At 40.1% G+C, this 15,657-nt stretch overlaps 1 protein-coding gene across 1 annotated transcript in view; it reads right to left on the bottom strand.

Moving 5' to 3' along the window:
* FBLN2 (fibulin 2) overlaps window positions 1–15,657 on the bottom strand; it is a 136,871-nt gene that overhangs the window by 97,887 nt on the left and 23,327 nt on the right. Inside the window, 2 exon segments of the mRNA XM_083489174.1 lie at window positions 5,527–5,607; window positions 7,359–7,392. Coding sequence (XP_083345300.1) covers window positions 5,527–5,560 — 34 coding nt within the window. The 5' untranslated portion in view covers window positions 5,561–5,607; window positions 7,359–7,392.

The raw sequence follows: 15,657 nt of genomic DNA, 5'->3' as shown, positions 1-15,657 counted from the left end.
AGAAACAAGAAAGTGGCCTTTTTATCTATTCATAAAATATACACATAGTAAAATAAAAAGCAATATTTTGAAAACATTTGGTATTTATTTATTTATTTTAGAAGCCTTGGTTTTTTTTAAAAAAATTAATAGTTGGCAGACAAATACACAGTTCTTTCTTCTTCAGATTTAACATTCCTATATTTTATCATGGAATGTATTTATGGTGTCTATAATTTTGCTTTTGTATACTGTATTTTACTTTGTGGAAACTGCCTTGTGTGTGAAGGCTTTTGCCCTGGAAGGCTGCCTGTGTGTGTGTGTGTGTGTGTGTGTGTGTGTGTGTGTGTATCAGTTTGAAGCAGTTTTTCAAGTTGATACACACACACATTAAATTTCAAATCAAACTTCAGATGGGGGAGGGGTGAACATACTATATTTTGATCCCTTTGGAATCTGAATTTGACAGTCAAAATGGTCTCAGTTTGGCAATTCTGGCTAGGGTCCCTGTCCCTGACCCAAACTAATTTGATGCCAGCAACTCCTCACAGCTGGACCTTCACTAGGCCCTAAATGCTGTGACAGACATGAACGAGAAGGTCCATGGGACACCAGGAGGCACAGAAAATTAAAAGAATCTGGGAATCTGACCAGCCATTTCCCCTTGTTTTCTTGGGCCCCTATCCCCAACTGTGTATGCCCCTCACCAACATAGTCATTGTCACCAATACTGTTATGATGGAAGAAAATATAGAAGAAGTCCCTCAGGCCCATCATTCTTATATTAATTGACAACAAAGCCCTTAACAACTTGGGTTCCAGGATACCTTAAGGACTGCTTGATTCCTTAGTTCCCTGTCAGTAGGCCTCCCATGGCACAGACATGCAACTCATATCCACCAGGAACCACACATTCATTATTATGGGTCTAGTGCTGAGGAACTCCTTTCTGGCTGAGTTAAGATAGACCACCTCTTAGCTGAACTTCTGGCACTTGGTGGAGACTTTTGTATTTCAAAAGGCACCTCAAGAAAGTTTTTATGGTTTATTTTAACTGATTTTATCTATATTGCATCTTTTGCAACCTTACTGTACACTGCTTATAGAGTATGGAATTAAGCTGCATATTAACTGTTGAAATGAAATCAATAATAATTCTCCCAGTGGCATCACTGAGAGCACAGTGAACTCCAGTCCTAGAAAGGGATGATTGTAGTGTGTGAGGTGGGATGCCACTGCTGCACTGGAGCTCAACAGGAAAGGTATTAAGTAGAGAAATACAGTAGCAAAGATGTGAAAGCATCTGTCATGACCCAGGAATGGTACCATACTTCCCAAACCACAACTGTAATGGGCTCACCCCAAAAACAATGTTTTCCATGGTGAAAACTAATCATTTTTCTTGAGTCTATTCAGAATCTTACTGGGAGATGTTTAGCAACCATACGTTGTGTTTATAAATATATTTGATATTATGAGTTTTTGCACTAATGGGAAAGGAAAGTAACTACAGCCCTAGAAACGAAACAACAGTGTCACAATGTGTTCCCAGAGCAGCTCAAAACAAGGAGAAACAAGGAGACGAGGGTTGTCCATGCGGACTATGAATTCCAAGCAAGAGCTCCTGGAGCTCACAACATCTGCAACTCAACTGCAAGAAAAGCCAGCCTCCTTCAGGCGTTACAGTCTCACCATAGACAGCAGAAGCAGGAGTTAACTGCACAACTGCTTCCCCTGATTCGCCATAAATTTTGAACTACTTCTTCAAGAAGTTTGCATTAGTCTTTCTTTTTTTTTACCTTAAAAATACTGAATTCACCACAGCAGTATTCATCATTTGATGAAATGAGTCCAGGTTGCATTAATCATTTCAAACCCTGCTCCATCTTATTGCCAGAAAGAGCTGTTGTCTTTTTCAGCAACTTGACCAGCAATACAACATTATGAAATCATGTTTTGGGCACGCAATCCATTTAATAGAATCATAGAATTGTAGAGTTGGAAGGGTCATCTAGCCCAACTCCCTGCAATGCAGGAATCTCAACAAAAGCATCCATGGCAGATGGGCACCCCGCCTCTGCTTTAAAACCTCCAAGAGGTGTTATGTGTTGCAAGTCTTGAGACCTGGGTGACCTCTTCTGGACGGGGTTGTACACCCAATGGAAAGGGCAAGTCTGTAGCTTGTAGGGTGCTCATGGGGTGTTTGGACATGGAGGTGAGTCAGGGTGGGAAGATTAGGAGTTGCCTGTATGCTGCTTATCGCACATAATTCTTCTCTCTGCTATACACACCCCTCTATCTTCTTTAAACCATCCTGCTTCTCCCTACAGATTCCATGCAGCCTCTCCATCCTGGCCTGTGCCCTTCCCCAATCCTATCACACCACACACCCCAAAAGCCACCCATCCCTGCATCCTGTTTCCCAAAGTGCCTAGCCAGATCCCTCTGGGGAATTCCAGAAGACACACAGGCAACAAGATATAGAACGTAAGAGCCATGTTGGTTTACAGGGCTAATTCCCCTCCCCCTGCTTCTCTTTCTTTTAATATGTGTTTCTAATCTGTTTTTTATTTTTAATTGGCTGCAGATTTTTTGTATATATTCATTCTTTGGTTTTATTGTTACATTGTTCTCTTGTTAATTATATGTGGATTTTCTTGGTGTCAACCTCATCATTTTACAGAAAGGGTGGAGTAGGAATGTAATAAGTAGATCTGGAACTTATTCTAAGGGTTTGACTCAAATAAAACGAAGAAGGAAATAAAAATGGAAATGCCAAAACCTTGTAACAATACGTTGTGATTTTGCTATGAGCCATGTTTTCCACTGTTGTATAGAAAGGCAACAGCTGAAAGTATGCTTGGAATTAAAATACAATGCGTTTGAGAAAGAAAGTAGGCACACTGACCACTTGGGCTGCCTCAACATGTTCATCCAACATCAGTGCAACGTCTGATGCTTCCCCTTTCACTATCAGTTTTTGCTTCTGTTTACCTGAACATACAAGATATCTTGGGGAAGGTCATTACTCCACTGCAACACTGGAGCTTGAACTGAACAGACTTACAAATTCTTGCAGCATTTCCTGCTTTTCTCATTTTCAACAATCCATAATAGGAGTAAGTAATTCTGAATCTGATTTGTACAGACTCTTTGGTGCAAGTGCCCATATTCCAATGGCCATCTTATTGAATTATTCAAATGATACTGGTGAACAAAACTGTTCCATGAAGCCTAAGGGGAAGAGGATTCCCTCTTCATAAACATTTCCTGAGTTGTCTGAATATAAGGTGATTATATGAAACATGTCTTTGGATTTAAATGATGTCAGTTTATGCCATTTTTTGCCCTCAAACAATGCTTGCTATTCCTGCTTAGAATCTTCTGCTGTCTTTGTCAGGAGTCTAATTCTGATCCATCTCAAGCAAGCAGTTTATCCTCTACATTATATAGGATAATTACTGCATAATTATTGCAGTTGCCAGTTGTTCGTTCATGTTCTGAAAAGCACTTCAGTTACCTCTGACGGTGTGGTTTGGTAAAAATGCCAATAATATTCTCACACTAATTTGTGATGAGCTCACACATTTCCGGATTGTGAGGGTGTGAAAGGAAGCACTTATCTAATGGTAGGAACAGACTTTCTGAAGTTGTAGGTTTTATATATTTTGAACATGATTCCCCTATTACTTCTTTTTGTTCAAAACATGTTTTCATACTGATCTGGCCCACCTCAATTCCCTTTGTGCTTTGAAATTTTGAGGTTGCTTTTTGTACCAAAGTCAAATGAAACTAGCAAGTTTTGGCAATTCTATGGTGGTAAAAACATAGAATATAATACTTGCGTTATACACTATATATTTTTCAAATAATTATATGTTGTAGAACACTTTCTATTCTATGTATTTATTGACCTGGGTTCACACTTAACACTGAAACATTGTTCATTTAGTGAAGGTGTGATTTGTTTGAATATCTGAACCCTGTCTGACAGACAAACCACAGTTTGTTTCCAGCAATAAACCATGATGTGAAGCCATAATTTCCTGTTGGCTCATGAACCATGGCTTATTTTAACTATGGTTCAGCATTACATCCCAACCCAGGAACCATGTTAACCATGGTCTGTTTGGGTACCCCACTGCACATACAGTGGTACCTCGGGTTAAGTACTTAATTTGTTCCGGAGGTCAGTTCTTAACCTGAAACTGTTCTTAACCTGAAGACCACTTTAGCTAATGGGGCCTCCCGCTGCCGCCATGCCGCCGGAGCACGATTACTGTTCTCATCCTGAAGCAAAGTTCTTAACCTAAAGCACTGTTTCTGGGTTAGCGGAGTCTGAAGCATATGTAACCTGAAGCGTATGTAACCCGAGGTACCACTGTACTTGCAAATCTACAGAGGCATGAGGCAAGAACAGCTGGAAAACAAAGTAACTTTGAAGAAACAGACTATGGCTTATTTGATCATCTGTGAGACAGCTCTGAGTTTATTCAATAAACCATGGGTTAAACAAAACGTGGCTTAGAATTATATGCAAACTCACTCATTATCTTGTCAGCCTAACTTTGTGACTATGCTAACAGTGAACAGAGACCTCTATTTCCATGCCCACTTAAAAATTGTATAGCCCATCACAATAAAACAGAACATTCATAGTGATAAGGAAATCTGAAAAACAAAAGCAACCACCAGCTGTGGGGAAAACATTCTTTTGAAGGGAAGAACACTGATTGGTGAGCAAAGCAGAAAAGTATAGCAATCTAAAAGGAGGAGGGAAAGGAAGGCTGAAAAACAATAGAAGAAATTGGCATATGGGCTTGCTGTCCTAGACAGTAGAAACAAAACTGCTTTCATGGCAGTAATAATTTTTAAAACACACACAATAGGGGCTGATTCTGCATCTTTTGTTGTGATGTGTCTGTTGTGATTATGTGGCTTACAAATATGTTCACTTTAATTTTATAATTGGGGTTTATACGAGAATGGTAAGTAAATAGGTGTTTGCTTGTCTGGATGCACATGCAAATTTATGTGAAAGAGTTTTAGGGAAGTATGCTGGTAATCCTGTTAGGTTTACAGTTTTCCAGAAATACACACACACACACACACACACACACGTTCGATATCATACACACGCAACCCCCCTCCCAGTGTTTCCATGTGCTCTGGCACTCATCATGGTGTTCCATGCACCAGAAGCAGTTTAATCATGCTGGCCACATGACCCAGAAAAGCTGTCTGTGGACAAATGCCAGCCCCCTCAGCCTGAAAGCAGAGATGAGTGCTGCACCCCATAGCCAAATTCGACTGGACTTAGTTGTCCAGAGGTCCCTTTGCCTTTTACCTTTTTACCTGCATATATAGAAAAGATAAATATCATGGACAACTTTAGTATGCAAGGGAGTATGAATGTGCTTAGTTCCAGTATTTCAGGCTTATGTGGCAAACTTTGAGTAGAAAAATGGAGCCATTTAGTAATTTTGACCTTAAAATACAATGTTCATCTAATTTCATTATCCTCGTTATTTCTCCTTTAGGACTTACACGCCTGCTTGCTATCTGTGAACTTGCCTGCCATGCCTTCAGTTCAGAGTGCGGCCTGCATTCTTTTTCTGCTGGGAACTTCTGAAGAGAATGGAAAACGTAAATGTAAAATAAATAGCATTCTTCTGCCACTAGAAATATTATCTTTAGAGCCAGCTTTTAAATAAATCTCCCCCCCCCTTTCTTTTAGTGCTTAACTTGGTAATATATTATTTGAATGTTACTCCAGCATCTATGAATAGCCAGTTGTTATACCAGGGTTGGTTGGGGGAATGTGTCACTGGAAAGATCATACACCTGGGCTATTCTCATGAGACCCTTCCTTTTCCTCTCCCTTGCACTATTCTAATTAAACACATATTTTCAGCCACAGAAAAATCAAGTTTGTGTTTTGACTGGGCCTCTCGCACTCATGTGGACATGCTGTTATCCTTAGCACTATTCTGGAAGGGTTTTACCTGGTGGCTTCTTACTGAAATGAATAAAACTGCATGGAAGATAGATATAGCTATTTAGATATTAATATAGATGCTATAGATATTCACTGCTAAGTTTTGAAAAGCCACAAATTAGTCAATGGATTGTGAAGGTGAGAGATGTAGAAACAGAAGGGCTGAGTTGTAGTCCTGCCAAACGGCATATAAATTTCCTTGTGCAGTGTGCAGGATACCCTACAACTGAAGGTAAGAGCTGCATTTCCAGTCTAAATCCAAGATCTCACGGCATTCTCTCACTGGAAACAGACAAAATCTTGGACGTACAAATCTGGATTAAGAACAACTGTCAAACAGGCCCATTGAAACCTGCCATTTTCAAAGGCGCTTGCTCAGAATTTGACTTTTGAAGTAAAATATTGGTATCCTTTCTATTCCGATGTCAGCATTTCTAGTTGGTTCTAAAATGACACGCAGATCATGCCGGGGGGAGGCGGGGGAGACAGGTTTTTGGGGTGGTGTTGAGGGGCGGTTCTAGAAAACGTTCTAGCTCACATAGCACAAAGCCATGGTTTAGCATTATGAGGATAAGGCTAGGCTAGCCTGAGGTTCCATGAATTTCCCTTTCTGCCTCTGGTGCAGCCACAAAAAGGAGTATAGGAATTTCTGCATTTCATCAGAACCCTGAACAGTGGCTAATCATATTAACCATAGTTTGGCTTTCTATTAAGTTTTTGCCTAGCACCTTGGCTAATTCAATGAGAACCTAGAGTCCTGTTGATAGAGGAACTTCCACCTATCAAGGAACAGCCAGTTCTTGAGTTGTTGGAGATGGGGACCCAGCCATCATTAATCCTCTTTTTCGAAGCAAGCTTTGCTTCCTGTATATTCCCTAAAGGACATTTTTGGATTCCACATGGTGACCAAGTGCAAACTCAATGGCTTCAACACCAGCAGCCCTTCCATTGCTGTTTACCATCAGCCTGATCAAAAAACAAAAACCTCTGGAACTAATGCTAATCCTTTACATTATTAGTTGCAAATGATGAGGATATTAGTGATCAGTCAATGAGCCACGGGAAATCTCAGTTTTGATCCCAGTTATCCTGGCTCCCCAAGCTGCCCAGGCTGAATGCTAGGAATATGTCAAAGCTGTAGGACCCTTCCCCCATGACTATCTGATTTCTTTAAACCACACTTTTTTTGTTACCAAGATTCCCCCTGGCCAGGACATGGTAAATTTAGATGGGGATGAATAAACACCAGCCTTCGTCATTATGTACTGAGGCCATGATGGATTACGAACTAATTAAAATTCCTTCAATATCCCGATTGTATATATTAGCATATCATATGCTGAAACAAATCAGCATACAGCCTGGGAACTTATTTACTTACTTAGAGTCTCCAAGTTCATTATTCATCCTTGTAACTGAAACAAAAAACAAATTATGTAGTTCAGCATATTCCTGGTGCCCATAATTACATAAAAATACATCACATGCAACATGACAGAAAATTCTACAATATGCATAGGAAGATGCAGCCAGCATAGAGATCTCCATGCTCACAACTGGCACAATTTTTCAACAATTTTACATGCTGAACCAAGTAAAAAATAGTGAAAATATGTTAACATGCAAGGAAACCTGTAGTCAAAGGTCATCAGAGGGGTCAAATCGATTATAGTACTTTGTAAAAAGGAGACAGATTTGCAACCAATCAAAAATGGGGGAGGGGGGGCCTGAGCTGCAGCCTGTAGGAATGCATTTGGGAAAGAATTTGGTTTAATTGAACTGGTCCATATACTAGGGCATGGGTAGGCAAACTAAGGCCCTGGGGCCAGATCTGGCCCAATCACCTTCAAAATCCGGCCCATGGACAGTCTGGGAATCAGCGTGTTTTTACATGAGTAGAATGTGTGCTTTTATTTAAAATGCATCTCTGGGTTATTTGTGGGGCATAGGAATTCATTCATTTCCCCCCCCCCCCAAAAAAAGATAGTCCGGGCCCCCACAAGGTCTGAGGGACAGTGGACCGGCCCCCTGCTGAAAAGGTTTGCTGACCTCTGTACTAGGGAATATTGGCTGGGAATAGGAGCAAGCGGGTTGGGCAGGGAGGCAACAGGAGTAGCAGGATAGGGGCTGTGGCAAGGACAGGGGATTACATTTTGCTTGCATTTTCCTCCGTTTTTGTCGGCTGTATATATTATATATGATGTTATCCACCTTTGGGATAAGACAGGCCACAAGCCAGAATGAATAAATGCATTCACATATACATACACTGACCTTCCCTTCTGCATGTATAAAAGGTTACTTGTGTCTTTTCCACAGGCTGCCTCTCATACTTTCCTTTCCCACTCTGTTCTCCAAGGCATACACAGGTTATCCCTCAGAAATACAAGAACTACCCAAAGTTTAATGTTTCTTTGCATGTTTTCCAAAGGGGCTTGGGTATTTAAAATATTAAGCAGAATGTGAATTTATGAAGGCTCAATTCACTGCAGGCAATTTTGCTGTTGAATTTTCTCTAGATAAATTGCAAGTATCTGTTGTAACCAAGCTCACACATTACACAGAAACATGCATGCAAACACGTCACCACAGAAACATGTATTTCTCAAGATTTTGGTTCTAGAGTCATGGTATACCACAGGGATGTTGCTTTCCACTTCAGGTAAAAATAGGAAGATAGAAATATGTTTATCAGCTGTTTTCAGCAAACCAAGACTGTTCCTAAAACTGTTGAATTTCATGTTGGGAAATATCAGCATCAAAGCCCAGCATCCAGAAATCTTCCATAGTATGTCAGTCTTGGTAGTGCACCCTGAATTGTCAATTATACTTAGTGGTTTCACCTTCTGCTATAGCCATATCTCCAAAATAACAGATAAGATTTGGTTCAAGTCTGATAATGAACTCTGAAAAAATCAAGGGACATTTGTATCACAATAAATCTCACCACAGGAGTATTTGCTATTTATTGTAATAAATTGTCCGTCAAAGTTGTCTAGACAATGCCATTTTCCATGATTAACAGTCAAATTTGATTGCAATATACAGTAACATGTTAATTGCACCATATTTTGCTTTCTCCATATCAATCTCCAGCATGTTTTGGTTGCAGCCTTTCTATGATTTTCCACACTCTGACAGCAAGAGACTGATTGCTGCAGATAAAACTGGAGTCTGTTAATGTGCTTATGCTTTGATCTTCAAAATACTCATGAAGCATCTAAGAACTCCAGTTCTCCAGAGGATAAGATGCCAGTCATACCATTTTTCTAGCCTGGCTGGTGGTCTTGTAATGTGGGCATATACACATCAGGCCTTTTTAAAACATTTTTTATAAAAAAAATTATTGTGTTTCACAAAGAATGACCCCTGCTGCTTTTCAAATAACACTTTTCAGAGCAATTTAAATGTATTAAACTGGTTCCTTTTCTGTTCTGCACTCACATACCTGTTACACTTCCTTAGATAAAAGGTCGCATTTAACAACCAATTAACTACTCTCCTTGTGTAAGCTCATCCTTAAAAAGATGAAATCTTCAACCTGTTATTTCTTTTTAGAGAAAAGACGCATTTGGCTTCTGAATGACAAATATAGATATAGTACAACTCCAAGGCTTCACATCTCTGCTTACCCTTATAGCTGGGACCAGTCCTACCATTAGATATAGTGAGGCAGCCACCCCTAAGGCATCCGATTTGAGATGTCATGAAATAGTAAATTAAATAACCAGCAATTTGCTGCTAAGTGGAATGATCTGTCTCTGGAGCCAAAATGACTTGGCTGGCCTTGGGCATTATGCACCATGACTTGGAGATGGGGAGACTATTGCTGCTCTGCTTCAAGGAGAAAGTAACTTGAGCTGCGCACCTCCCAGCCTACTTTCCTTGACAGTCTCTGCTCTCCATTAGACAGCGAGCTCTGGCACTAAACATAGATACTGAGCCTTTACTTAATAACACAAGAAGGATCCTTCAAAGTCCTGCATTCTAGTCTCGCAGTAAGCAAGCAGAACACAACCACAATAACCCTTTCCTACTCGTGATCCCCACCAACTGATGTTTCGAAGCATTCTGCCTCTGATACTAGAGGTAGCACAAAGTCATCAGGGCTAGTAGCCACTGACAGTCTTATCCTCCATGAATTTATCTAATCTCCTTTTAAAGTGATCCAAGTTGGTGGCCATCTTGCGGAACCCAATACATAGTTAAATTCCACAGTTTAGCTGCATTGGGTGAGTTGGCATAACAGCTGAATGGGTTAAATTGTTTCTTGGAAATTAAGATGTGGCATAAATGCATCTGGCTTTTCCACTCACACCAGCAGCTTGTTTAGTTTACTATGAAACTCAATTGACAAAACAAACTTTCCTAATAATAATATATAAATACCAATTAATGTCATTTAGCTGGAGGCGAAAAATTATTGTTTTAATGCAGGACAAGCTGAAGCACGTCTTTGAAATACTCAGACTGAAATGTTAATCACTACCACAGATTTCAAACAAATTGAATTCAGACAAATGTTTCAGGAAGAGGGGAGTTTTTAATGACACAAAACCCAAACATGCTGAGAAACAGTACTTTCTAGTTTTTCTCCAGGAATGGAAGCAAAATCTTTGAAACTGAAGCTTAAATCTGTCATGCTGTTAATGAGTCTGCAACCATTAACCATCAGTCAAAAGCTTGTACAAAATCTCTCCATAAAAGATAATGAAATTAATTTGATTCGTTAAGATACATAGATGCATGCCTTTCTCTTTGATGTAAAATGCTGCCATTCAGAAATAACAATATCACCAACTGTAGAGGTTTCTCCAGCAGATTCTCCCATGTAACTCATGTTTGCTTTTCAGTGTGGTGTACTTTGAATAAAGAACTGTGTGAAGCTGTCATGAGGGATTTAAACTACGGTGTCAACAATATGCAAACATCTCCCAGTTCTCTCTCTATTTTCCATCAGATGCCAAGGAGGCAGTGTGAAACCTTAACAAGGGTTTAGAAGCTGGGGGGGGGGGGGAGGCTGAATGTGGGCTAGCAAATAAAGCTTGAAGTCCTGTTCAGAGTAGACCTACCAAAAATAATAGACCCAAAATTAATGGCATACTTTCCAACACTGGAGTGAGGAAAATTGGGACACAACCTTGATGGAGGACAACCCTCCTCTCACTCTAGCTCCCTCCCCTGATATTTGTGCACTGCCTTCAGCCACCACTGCCATGGTCACTGCCACCAGTGTGGCCAGTGTGGTGCTGGCTTCTGGCTGGAAAGACACGGTGGAAGGAGGAAGAACACTGGTGATGGGGGGGGAGCAAGGTAAGTTTTGCTTCTGTCTTTTGGTCTTTTGGTCCTACACTCTGGTGTGAGCCAGTTTACTTGTGCTACAGCACAGGACACCTGGGATTGGGGTTAGAAGCCAGGGTGGCTTCTGTAAATCTGGAATGTCCCAATTTAAATGGGACAGTTGCGCAGTATGTAATGGGCCCAAGAAGGATTCTTTGCTACACTATCCATTTGTTACAGTAGAATCCTACACTACAATCCGGAAATTTCCCATTATGAGAACTGATCTGAATTCTAAACACTCTGGACTCTGCCCCTTTCATATATTCTCCTCCGTGTTTCTAATGTACATGGAGAACACCAGCTAGCTACATCCCAGACATTTTATGCTGTGAACCACCTTGAGATTGTCAGATGAAGGGCAGTATACAAATTAAACAGATGAGGAGAAGAAGAGGAGGAAGAAGAAGAAGCTGTTGTTGTTACTATTGTTACTATTATTTGTGCTCTGGACATAGTCCCAGATATTGGCCCATTTTGATGAATGTATGAAAAAGGCTGGCACACAGGGAACCTCTGGAGAGAATCTTGTGAAATGGTCTTCTCTCCATAAAGTAATGGAAGTAGTATGGTGGGCACAGCGTTGTAATATTTATTCAGGAATTGTGGAGGCATTTGTGACTACTGGATCAATCTTTGTGAGTCTGTTGCTGTCCATTCTTCCCCACTTTGAAGATTCTTCTCAGTTCTTTAACAGACATTTTCTACCATAACAGAGCAACTTTAGAAGTGCACAAGGGTTTGGATATACCAAACAGGGTTGATTTTTTTTAAAACAACAAAAAACTTTCCCCCTTTGTAGTGGGACTTTCTTCCTAATCATGTTTATTTAGAAGTGATTGAAGGGTGCAGTTGTTTCTTCAACCTTTGTATGGTGGAAACCTTCTATACAATCATGTTCACTTTTCTTTCCTTCATCTCACATGCTTTCTGGGGGTAAGACTGATGAAAGGAGTGCCTTAACTCAAGGTATACAGGTAGAAAAGATCAAAATGTTATGTACCTCTCCTTGGAAAGCAACCAATTGAAGAACCTTTGGAAGCATTCTACAACCTACAACCGTTCTACAACCAACTTGCTTCTGGGATGGGAAGTGCAGGGCAAGATTGAGTGGGCAGATCTTGGTGACAAATTTTATTTTTAAGCTGCTTAACTTTGCTGGAATTTAAAATATTGTTTCCCCCCTATATTGTGTTACAGCAAAGCTTCAGGATCACCCAATCCAAAACATTTATAAATATACATGCTTTGGGGAAAGGGTTTTAATGGCAGTGTTAGAAACTCAGATATATAAGCTAATCACCAAATGGCTCCTTAAACCTAGGCTATGGTCGCCACAACGGAATGTCTAGGTGCCTTTTTCTGCTTTGGAATTTATTATTACTATTACTGTTAATTTCATTTCTATACCACTTTGTATTCTAAAGAAAAAACCTGAAAGCGGTTTACAGCACATTAAATAAAATAAACAATAAATAAATAAAGCAAAAAACAAACAAACAAAACAGTCCAGAATAAATCAAATTCAAGCTTCAAGGAAACTATATAGATCCTTCTCTAAGTAACATTTTTCTTTTCCTATATTTATTTACCTACAATGATAAAGCTGCCCCATAACAGATGTACTCTAGGAAGCCAGGGTGATGTAGTGGTTAGAGCGTTGGCCTATGGCCTGGGAGATTGGGTTCAAATCCCCACTCAGTCATGAAGCTCACTGGGTGACCTTGGGCCAGTCATAGTCTCTTAAACTACCTCACAGGGTCATTCTAGGGATTAACTGAGGAGTGGGGTGAACTATGTACTCCTTGGAGAAAAAGGTAGTCTATTAAATACATTAAATAAGCTCTTCTGCTTAGCTGCTTAAGAAAGCTGGAGGGCTCAGCTAGTTGGAGATGTCAGTCACCAATGTGGCATTCAGAGATCTCCAAGCAGTTGAAATTGGACCAGCACCAGCGGCAAAATGAGAATTTAATGAAAATCTATGCTATTTACCAGATCTATCTTACATGGGGCTATTGCAGACCAGGACACATGCTGGAAACCAGTATGCTATTTTAGATGTGCTTAGAGATGCCTAGCAGATTTACTATTCACAGAACATCAGGCTTCAATCACTTACAATAAACTGCTTTTGAAAGTTAGTCTTCAAAGCGAGGTGCCACATGACACATGGGGGTAAGGAAGTAATGCTTGTGAATTACAAGCTACAAAATTGTGGGTTTGTCTGGTGGCTAAGACTGTAATTCTAACCCCAGTTTCTTGGGAGTAAGCCCCATTGACTTCAATAGGACTTACTTCTGGGTAGACAGGTTAGGTATGCATTGTAACTAACCTTTGGAAAAGAGCCAATATATATAGGTTGCTTCATTATCTTAATTCAATTTGCAAACCCTTGAGGTCTGGGTTTTTGTATACTACATGGAATCTATGCACAGTAATTGCAAAGGCCAGTCTTTCTGGGAATTTGGGGGAAATACTTACAGTCACATTATGCCCTTGATGTATTTGTGTGGTTCTCAGGATCTTAATGAGCTTGGAGCTTCATACCAGATTTCCCCCATAAACCAGAATCACATTAGAATATCTGTTTTGGTTTCTTTTGTAAATTATATATTATGTTCCCTTATTACCACAGGAAGTTATTGTGGTCTTTTCCATAAGTAACATGTGGCTTGCAAACCAGTCCTGTACCAAATGGGTTGTGATGTACTTTATTAACAAATAAAAAGAAAAGGCTAAAGTGAAGGCCCTTGTCCATCAAATGTTGGATTACTGTGGCTAGTCTCATTGCCCCAAGTTGTATTATTTCCTACTCAAACATAAATACCAGATGAAACAGACTGAAAGGAAGGAACGAGCACTTGAGCACAAGTCTGAGCAAGGGTCCAAATGTTCTGTGCAATACCTATTTATAGAACCTAACTACAGAGCAATTCTTAAACATTTCACTGAATAAATATGACTCATATCCAACACCCATTTCTTAATCACTTGGTCTGTGCTGCCCAAAAAGCTTTACCTTCTATATTTATCTTTATTTCTTCTCCTGGAGCCAGAAAAGTGGTCCCAAGCACCCCCTAATATCACAAAATCGTTTTTAAGATGAAATTGGCTGTTTTAGGAATCTTGCACTATCTCGTATGCCCTTATAGCCAGGAATATTCTCCTAGATGCCTTCCTTATCCTACTAAAATTGTCCAGTAGCACCTTAGAGACCAACTAAGTTTGTTCTGGATATAAGCTTTCATGTGCATGCACACTTCTTCAAGCTTATACCCAGAACAAACTTAGTTGGTCTTTAAGGTGCTACTGAACATTTTTTTTAAATTTATTTCGACTGCATCAGACCAGCACGGCTACCTACCTGAATCCTTAACCTACAGTTTTTGCTTTTCTGGGGCAGGACCATTGTGCCTAAGTCCTCATCTAGCTTGACCCTTGTTGACTTTACAGATCTGAACAGTCCACAGAGAACTGTGTATCAAAAAGCCATCTTCCAACAACAGTTTGCTCCAACAGATTTTAACTCATCACCAAGGAACCTTCATGTCATTTTGTCAAAGCTTAAACTCAAGGTTGGTCCTAAGTGACAGGCCTACACAGCAAATCCACAGCAGTAACATTCAACTAGAGGTCAGCTGGCCGAGATGAGCCTCACATGTCTCAGTCAACTGTGTGTAGGCTGACCCATTAATATCATAGGGTTTGGGTGTGGTCAGGGGACAGAGATTGACAAGAGAGAGAAACTCCTGTGAGAGAAACTAGAAGAGAAACTCCAGTGTAAAATCTGTCATGGGCCAGTAAGGTTTTCCAAGTCTGACTGCTAGCATCCATTCAGGATAGAAGGGAGATGCAGTTATTGGTCATTCCGAGGCCCTTTACTACACAGCTGCCAGGAAAGCTATGAGGCATACGAGCAACCTCCACACATGCATTTTACTGTCCTATTTAGTTAAAGTCTCCTAGACAAGTACAAGCCCAAATGTATGATACAATATTCCTACCGCTTGGCATAAATGGGTGAAGGCAAGTCATCTGAGCATGGTAGCCACTCCATGAAATGTTCTACTTTTGTCAATTCTTCATTCTTTTGAAAACAAGCAACTTCTTATTCGTTTTCCAGTAAAGGAAAATTATAAACGCAAGAGGGATTAAGCAAGGGAATATAACTCATTATTACAAGGAAGCAAGAAAATGAGCTAATGCTCAAGCAATCCACTCACATTGCCCACAGTCCGTAGACAACAGATAACAGAGCCAGTAAAAATTAATGCAACAGAAGGAAACATGAAGAAACAACTGACATGAAAAGAAAGGCCTTCAAGAAGATGCAGTTTTCA

This window comes from Podarcis liolepis (assembly GCF_965112155.1).
Source record: "Podarcis liolepis genome assembly, chromosome: 2".
NCBI classification, from domain to species: Eukaryota; Metazoa; Chordata; class Lepidosauria; order Squamata; family Lacertidae; genus Podarcis; species Podarcis liolepis.
The sequence above is the reverse complement of the archived record's forward strand: the minus strand, read 5'-3'. Positions and strand labels throughout refer to the sequence as shown.